Source organism: Solea senegalensis, linkage group LG18, assembly GCF_019176455.1.
Source record: "Solea senegalensis isolate Sse05_10M linkage group LG18, IFAPA_SoseM_1, whole genome shotgun sequence".
NCBI classification, from domain to species: Eukaryota; Metazoa; Chordata; class Actinopteri; order Pleuronectiformes; family Soleidae; genus Solea; species Solea senegalensis.
In genome coordinates, this window is record NC_058041.1 from 7,529,827 (window position 1) to 7,538,832 (window position 9,006).

The 9,006-nt window shown below is 39.1% G+C and overlaps 1 protein-coding gene across 1 annotated transcript; it reads right to left on the minus strand.

Annotated features, from left to right (window-relative positions):
* Window positions 1-420: 420 nt before the first annotated feature.
* On the minus strand, window positions 421-6,947 carry LOC122759623 (homeobox protein Hox-A3-like). The gene is made up of 3 exons (XM_044014575.1): window positions 6,831-6,947; window positions 1,708-2,086; window positions 421-977 (listed from the first exon to the last, which is right to left on the minus strand). The coding sequence occupies exons 2-3, from the start codon at window positions 1,958-1,960 to the stop codon at window positions 421-423; spliced, it is 810 nt and encodes a 269-aa protein (XP_043870510.1). The 5' UTR covers window positions 1,961-2,086; window positions 6,831-6,947.
* Window positions 6,948-9,006: the final 2,059 nt, after the last annotated feature.

Below are 9,006 nucleotides of genomic sequence, written 5' to 3' on the forward strand. Positions count from 1 at the left end.
TTCAATGTGATGTTGGAGACCTCCAGTGCTAATTATGCTTTCACAAAAAACGGAGGATTTGGCTGTATAACCGTCATATTGTGCACACGCTCGAGAGTGAATATTTACTCTTGAGAGTCGTTTTTCTTTATATTGCCTAAACGACAACACATACGTTTTATTTAAGCCACACAGAGCTGGATTATAGCATTTCTGAACGAATGTTTAAAGGAGGCTCATGCGTTAAAGTTAACACAACAATACCCAAGAGGAACAATATACATAATAAATACAAATAAATATAGTTTGGGACTAATATTCAGATCAATAGTTAAATAAGCGTTAAAAAGTCATGCTTCTAAACACATCGGTACAGTTTTCTTCCATAAAATAAAGGGAAGGTGTTTTGTGGCGACAGGACGAATTAAAAATCAACGTCTGCTACAGATGAGTCAGTTTTGGAGCTTGCATGATTCTGTCCTGAGGTGTGCAGCTCTGAGGGAAATATGAACCTGTCACATCCAGATCCGAGTTTTTTGCGTGTGCGTTGTTGTGAGTGCTGTACTGTACATCGAATTGTGGGCCGTGCGTGAACCCAGGAGCCGGGTATTCTGCGTGGTATGTCGGCTGATGTGGCTGCTGGTGCTGGGACTCGAGCGGAGGAGAGGCCGGCTGGTAATCCCCGCCCAGATGGACATAACCCAGGCTCGACAGAGTGGGGCTGCCCGGGGCGGAGGGGGAGGACGGGGGTGAGGAGGTGGGGAGGCCCTGCTCTCTCTCGTCCTTCTTCTGCTTCATCCTCCGGTTCTGAAACCAGATCTTGATCTGCCTCTCGTGGAGATTGAGCAGATTGGCCATTTCCACCCGCCGTGGCCGGCACAGGTAGCGGCTGAAGTGGAACTCCTTCTCCAGCTCCACCAGTTGCGCGCTCGTGTACGCGGTGCGCGTCCGCTTGGAGGCCGGGGTCGCGCTTGGGCACTTCTCGTTGATGGTGCAGTCTGTGTAGACAAGTAGTTTGAAAAAAGACGGTTGGACAGGCAGTGTTTGTTGTTTATTTATTTTTACACTAATGTATTTTACATTTGCTGCTTTATTCCTCATGGTTGCCCATCTGGGCCTCATTCACTGTTCGGTTTCTCTTTACTCTTCTTTACTACTTCTTTATTTATCTGGACGTTGTGTAATAAAATAATGAGCTCTTGGTATTAATTTATTTAGAATAAATAATATTAAATGGATGTTGGGCAAAAGCAAAAAGGACGGAGTGACATTAGTAAGAGACACGCACAAACCTTCTGCGTACTACTTTTAAGTAACAACTAATTTTCCCTTTTCTAAATCGTTTTATATACGTTTGCCATGAAAAATATGCAAACAAAAAATACGCAACATACTTAAGTGTGTGTTGTGTGTATTTCTGCATTTTTGTTTGACACCTGAAATGAGAGCGTGGAAAAGTGCTGAACAAATAAATGTTCCATGTTTGCTCACTTTGAATGACCCTCTCAAACCAATGCGGGCCAAAACACTAAGCCAGTGTCTGTTTACACTTGTGTTCCATGCCTGGCTGAACTTAATTAATAGCTACCACGACCTTTTGAACCCCGAAAAAAAGAGGAAAATACAAGTTATATCCCTTCTCTTGTCTGTGTATGAGCTCATTAATGAGTCATAAATGAAAAGGCCTCATTTGGAGACAATGGTTGTGTCTCTCTGCCACAAACGAACCTGATGTTCTCCTGCCGTGTTTCTGCTGTGACTGTCTGGACTCCTTCATCCAGGGGAAAATGGTTTTGCTCATGGTGAAGTTGGGCTTTTGCTGCTTTGACCTGCAGACAGACGTGCGCGCAAATGTTTCCTCTTGCGTCATTTGCTGACAAACAACCGCGCTGACATCAGGCAGGGACTGGCTAAAGAAGTCGTAGTGGTGGTGGTGGTGGAGGACGTTAATGTGCGCAGCTTTGGTTGTCTGCATTTCCATGAAATGTGCACCGTGGACCCCCTCACACACACACACTCTCTCTCCACTTTGACCTTCTGATAGAGCGTTGGCAGCCAAATGTCACATGGCAGGTTTCCAGAAAGCCTGAGCTGCTGGCCTGAGAGGCTGCAGGGAAAAAAGACAGAGACAGAATCAGGGAGGAGACGACATAATCCATCTTATCAGTTCAATTGTATGCTGACATGAATAGCAAGCCTCTCTTGACCAGAGAGGCAACGGAAAATTAAGAGTGAGCTCAAAATAGACCCTCTAAAAAAACACCAGCTTAGGAATAAACCTGTAAAATGTGTAGAATGTGATGTTTTATTGTGAATCCTTTACAACTGACCCACAACGTGGATAATTTTGTGTATTAGTACAATAAATATAGACTAATTCTGGTATTAAAATGTAATTATTTTCCTTTTTCTAAATGTTTACATGAATGACAACAATAACAAAGAATATTAATTACATTGCACACGTGCATCTTAAATGTAAAGAAGCCACCAAAAATGAAAATGCATTAAATATCAATATGCTGCAGTAAATAGGCTGAATTATTTATACTCTATTTTCAGAAGTGGGTTTCTTGAAATCACATTAGGCCCCGTGACTGTTAAAATAAATGAAGGCTTTATGCAGTAAATGGATTGTCCTGTCTGTAACATTTTTTAAGGGGAAAATTAAATGTTTTATCACAAGGAATTGAAAAGCTCATCCATCAAACAAAAATAATACACAAGTCCATTGTGCGCTGCAGCTGTTTTCTTAGGCCCCGGATTAAAACAAAATACGATAAAAAGAAATTACATCCCCTCAACCAATGTCCTAATTAGGGCAAATTAAATCCAGAATTAAAGATAAAAAAGATAGAGCAGCGGTTTGTATGGGGGAGAGAGGATCAGAGAGAAAGAGAGAGAGAATAAGTCTGGAGGCATGCAGCTCTATGAACTCTGGTTGAACCGCGGCTGGAGTCAGGCTCGTAAATCATAAAGACACATAACCCAGTCCTCGGCACAACAGCAGCCTTACCTTCCCCACGCACATCCACATTCACTCCGCACCCGATCACAATCCTCGCGGAAAACAAACGCACCGGCGCCTCTCACCTTCGCAGATTATAGAGCTATCCCCCCAGAGGCAGCGGCTCTCCCGCGTCACGCGATGTGGATGTGGTGGTGGTGGTGGTGATGATGATGTGGCTTTAGGGTGATGCGGAGTGGACAGTGTTTCTGCAGCTCACGCTGCTCTTGCATAGCATTTCTGCACACCATGTCAGCGTATCTAGGTGTGTGTGTGCGCGCATGTGGTGTGTGTGCCTAAAAAGGAAAAGTCCTCTCTGCTGATTCTGCAAGAGACCAGTGTCATAAACGGTATTAACGCGTGCGATAAAGATAAGAAAATGTGGGTTTTATGTCTTTTACGTGTGGCAGTTCTGACTCATGACTGAACTGGAGCTGAATGGAAACAAAAGCTCCGAGGAGGTGACTTAACAGACACCCCCCCACCCCCACTTTTGGCACTGAGATATGTTTAAATAGGAAAATTCTTTGTTTAAGAAGTCTCATATGTGCCATTCTGGTGCTATTTTTACATTTTAACCGTGAAGCTTTTAAGTTGTGCACAGTTTTCATGAATCATTTCTCTGGGAAAGTGTCCAACACTTGGACAATAAATTCAAACATCTCGTTTAGGAGCTGTGCCAGGGATTCCCATATAAATTCATTACACAGGGGGGATTTGTTTTTTGTTTTTACACATCAGGTTTGGTGAATGTAATGGGATTTTTTTACCCCCCACTAATTTAAATTACTGATCAGATAAAGTCATTTTAAAGCACTGAAGGGGAGACAGACAGAGGTCAGCAGCAGTATCCATTAGAAACTCTCTGTGCAGAAGGCGAGAGTGTAATAATGAGGCCTGTGCAGGGTTTGGTTTCCATGCTGCAGTGGGTCGATTGGCGCTGCTTTGATCTCTCATCTTCACGTCTTGCTCCAACGCTTTGATTGGCTCTTAAAGGTAATATTTAACTAAGGTGGCGTTAATTAATGCAAATGAGGTTATCTTTGATCTCTGAGCCATACACAATTTGTCGAAGTTGGACTTTAAAAAAAAATCCCAAATCTGATTTGTTGTTTCCATATTCCAATAAAAAAAATTCATTATCATCTTATTTTCAAAGATTCCTAATTTTTGCAGTATAATTTTCACTATAATTAAAAAAAAAACTTTCTTCAAACTGTGTGCATGTACTCTGTTACCAAATTATTAGGTACACTTTGCAACAATAAATGCAGCAGACCCATATGGTGCCGAGCACATCTTAAACTTTTATAAAGACAAGTTCATTTAACTTTTTACTTTGATTTTAATCCGTATTTATAGGGTTTAACATAAGTGCAACTTATTGGTGTGGTGGTGTGGGCTTTAAGTATTTCCATTCCCTCATACTGTTATTTTAAATAATTTACATACATCACATAAAGAACCTTTATACATAAAACCACTCCACAATATAAAACAGACAGATAATCTGCACCTCAACCAAAGCAGCATCTTAAAATCGCAACAGTAGTATATAACTCTCTTTTTATTGCACTGCATATGTACATTTACTTTTTAGTTGAATGTACGTTATCATATTGGTCCCTGCGTATCACAATAAAACAGTAGAAGAGCCTGGATCTTTCAATCAAAAGAAGGAAAACACAACATTTCAGGATAGTGTACCTGCTCTAGTGTAGGTCAGTTATAGTAATTGATGCTTTAATGTGCAACAACAATCACTTCAGTTGGATTTCCTCTCAGTGCTCATTTCAAATAAGACAGCAGGATATATTTCTGGTTTATTTTGTTTTAATCTAAAAGTTGTGATTTTGCATAGATGGTGTTGTTCATTTAACTGGAAGTATTTACATATGTCCCCAGTAAGTGTTTAAGACAATTTTCCCTACAGGTCACAATACAATAAAGTACTTAAAGTAAAAGTAACTTAAGTTATTGAGTAAGGGGGAAAACAAGTACAGTTTCCCTCTGACAAAGCTGATGTATGAAGTAGTGGAAAATGGAAACACTTGAGTAAAGCACAAGTACCTCAGTTGTACTTCAGTGCAGTACTTAAGGGATGCTCAGGTGTACTTAATAAACTGGCTACTTAGTGTGTGTGTGTGCCATAAATCTCACTGATGGCCTATAAAGTGCAAAAAAACGTGACATGTAAATACATAAAAAAATGAGCATTACGTTCACTGATTTAGACAAGAAACTGGACTTATAATATACACTATATATATCTAATTTACTACACTGATGCTGTGTGCATATATGGTCTGTGGCTGTCATTCAGATGCGACGCCATCTTTGAGTTGCACTTAACACATCCCATCACTCCACACTGCTCGTCTGATCTGTGAGGGACACGCACACACACTCACTCACGCACACACTCCACCATCCCTGCTGAAAAATGCAGCTCACTGCAGCCTCTCTTGTCTATTAGCTGCAGAAACCACGTGTCTGCAGAGGAGGGGATTTATTGCTCTCAATCAATATATGGAGACAGTTGAATCAACAATGGCAGCAACTTCATTTCCCACAGAGATGCAAGTGAATTAATGTGGCCGTGTATTTATATAATCAAATGCATACTAGAATTAGGTTTATTGTTCAAATAACTGGCAAAAAAAAATATTAGAAAATGAATATTGTTAGATTCAGATTAACTTCGGATCTATTAACAGCATAGACCTTCATGAGGTTTAGAGCACAGTAAGCAAATGGAAGTGAATCACATCCTGTGGGCGCATAATGAACAAAAACACATTTTACAAGACATTGGGAAACGTTTAAAATACCCTTATAGCTGCTTATAACTATCAGTGTGTTATAAACATTTAATCTAAGTATAAGTCTGCGCTATTAACAGCACATAGACCTTTTTTGGGTGAAATAATGGGCTTAAAAGAGTTAGTTTAGGGTTAAATTGAGATTAAAATCTAAAACAGCAATATAGATATATTTATAAAATAGTTTTCCAGTTTAATTAAGATTAAAGTCAGCACTATAAACCTACATAAACCTTAATAGGTTTATAACAATTACAATTAGATCCAATCCAAGCAGATATAGGTGGATCACATCATGTGGGAAGTTAATTAATGAAAACACATATTACAGGACATTAAGGAACATTTACAAATGTCCTAACTGTTGGCGTGTTGTAAACCAGTTATTAAACGTATAAGTTCATATTTAAGTCATCACCATAAACATTTAACTATTTTAAATAGAACATAGGCTTTTGTTTTGCCAAATAACTGGCAAAAAAAGTTAGATTATAGTCAATTCAAGATTAAAGTGAGCTCTATAAACTCCATGTAGACCTTTTGCAAGCAGTTTATTAATGTATTTCTCATCATGTAGGCAGATAATGAATGGAAACAAGTTCTTATAGCTGCTTACAACTATCAGTGTGTTACCTTTACAGAACAAATGACATAAATGTGGATTTCCAGTTAAATCAAGATTAATGTTGGCGCTATAAACAGCACACATTTACAAGTTTTATAACACAACATAGTCTGAGCAGATGCAAGTGGTTTATTAATGTATTTGTCACCAAGTCACGTCATGTAGGCAGATATAATGAATCAAAACTAATGTGTTCATAAGAAAACATGACATTATGAAACACTTTAAATGTCCTAATAGCTGCGTACAACTATCAGTGTTATAAACCATTCATTAAGTCTAAGTGTCCCATCTATTCTGCGATTATTCCCTGATATTAAAGCCAACCTCACACGTTGACCTCGCCTCTCTGCTCCTCTCTTGTCAGCACAGTAAAATACATCTTCAGCAAACTTACTGTGTGTGTTTTTTTTCTCTCTCCTTCTTTGCCAGCTCATCCCCTCACGGTGACACATTCTGTCCGTCCAGTGTGTTGGAGCAGTTTGCAGAGGTCCTCCTCACGTTTCCCCGCAAACTCTTGAAACTCCTCCTCGACTTCAGACAGTGGCAGTGAAACGGAGACATGATAAACGACGTGTTGAACAAAGGCCACATTGAAAGGCCTGTCCTGCAACTTTCACAGATGCCATATCCTCCTAACAATATGCAGCTACAAAAAAAGGGGGGGAGAAAAAAAGCAGTTAAGATGTCAGAGCTCTGTGTGCATGAAAACCATACTTTCAGAAGTCCTTTCTCAAAAATGTAACTCTAAGCACACTGTATCCCTGCAGAATAACAAACACAGCAAACTTTCATCCCAAAGCAACAACATATAGACAAAAAAAAATCAAATTTTCTGGCCATTTAAATGAATATTTTCTTCCTTTTTGAGATGAAGTGTCATCACCTACATACTCCCCAAGATTCGAATTTGCGGTTGCTGCTACATTTACACAAATTCGGATCTACAGGGTATATATAGATGACAGCCTCTGCAGTGGACAGTGGAGTATACATAATAAACAACACAAGAAATAAACAAAAACAATATATTCACAAGGTTTTTGTGAACCATGACATTGGACCTTTCTAATTAAAAACAACACATGATACCATTTGTTTCAAGTATGCTCTTATAAGGTGTTTTCGTTAATAATTATTAATAGTTATATATGTAATACGACATTAAAAAGTGGTTATTAATTGGCCTTAATAGTGTCGTCAGTAGGTGTAAATGGTGCAAAATCAATAATTCATAGAAGTAACCCCTCATTATCAGTCAGAGAGACTTTACACTTATACCTGGCAGCCCAAAAGTTTCTTAATGGCTTACAAGGGATCTATAAAGTTATGATTTATTTATCATTAATAAAGCCATTAGTTGAGAGCAGCAGCAAAAAACACTTCCATCCAATATGCCTGCATAGGTTGCAAATATATTTTACGTCCACATGACCTCATATTATGGCTCCGTTATGGGTTTGTTTTCTGTTTTAGGTAATGTATGAAATCATAAACATGTTAATTGCACTTTACACTCTCTGTTTAGTGCATATAATGAGCACTTATTGGAGTGATTCAACTATCACAAGATGGAGTACAGTCAATATGCCAAGTATGAGGTTTGTTCTTGCGCACGGCAGTGTTTTACTGATTTAGAATTCTAAAAGTCGCTTATATAACCTGAGTTTCACCTCAGCTCAGCTGCAGAAATACTCACCTCACGACACGTAAGTGTAAAAATACTCCGTACAAGTTCACAGTGATGGATACTTTATTTTATTTAAGGCATCAATAGATATTTAATGGTGCCCTACCCTTTTTTTTCTTTTTTTTTAAGTTTAGCAGCATTTTAATATGAATTGCTGGAGCTGAAATGGTGGCCAGATAAATCTGAGGGGCAGAGGGGTGATTAACACAGAAGAAAAGAACGGGGGCAGATCATTTAAGTTCCTTTCTTTCTTTTCCCTTTTAAATTATTTTTATTCATTCATGTGAAATACTGGTTAATTTCACCCCACATTTAGAGAAATGTGTCATTGAAACTGATAACTGTAGTGGAGAGTGTTTAAAATTTTTAGATAAAAGTCTAAATCAGACAAGTGGCTGCAAGATGGGTGAAGGTGAAGGTTATTTCCCCCTCATAAATCCTATTCCACTTTTACTTAAAGGGAAATTAAAGGGGAATGCTCAAGTAAAAACAGCTTAAAAATGCTTTTAAAGTACAAAAAAATCTGACAGTGAGAGTCTGACTTGTTCAAGAATTAAACCAAACTGGGGGGGTTTTAAATGAAAAGGCCACAACCGACACACTGAGGTCTAAGTATCAGCAATTACTTTAACCTGTGCACAAACGTGAGCAGAGATAATGCAGCCATAAACATGATACCCACATGTTCACAGTGACACCTTGTTTCTCTGTGTCTCTGCTTTGCAGCTTTTAGGCTTCATGTCCTCTGATGAGAGCTGGAGAGAGAAGAAAGGGGAAAAAAACCCATCCATCATCAGGCTGACCGGTCTGAGGCGCCCTCTGCTGGCAGAGGCGCTGCGCTGCAGAACACTGCAATGGCGTGAAGTCACAACAACAACACCAC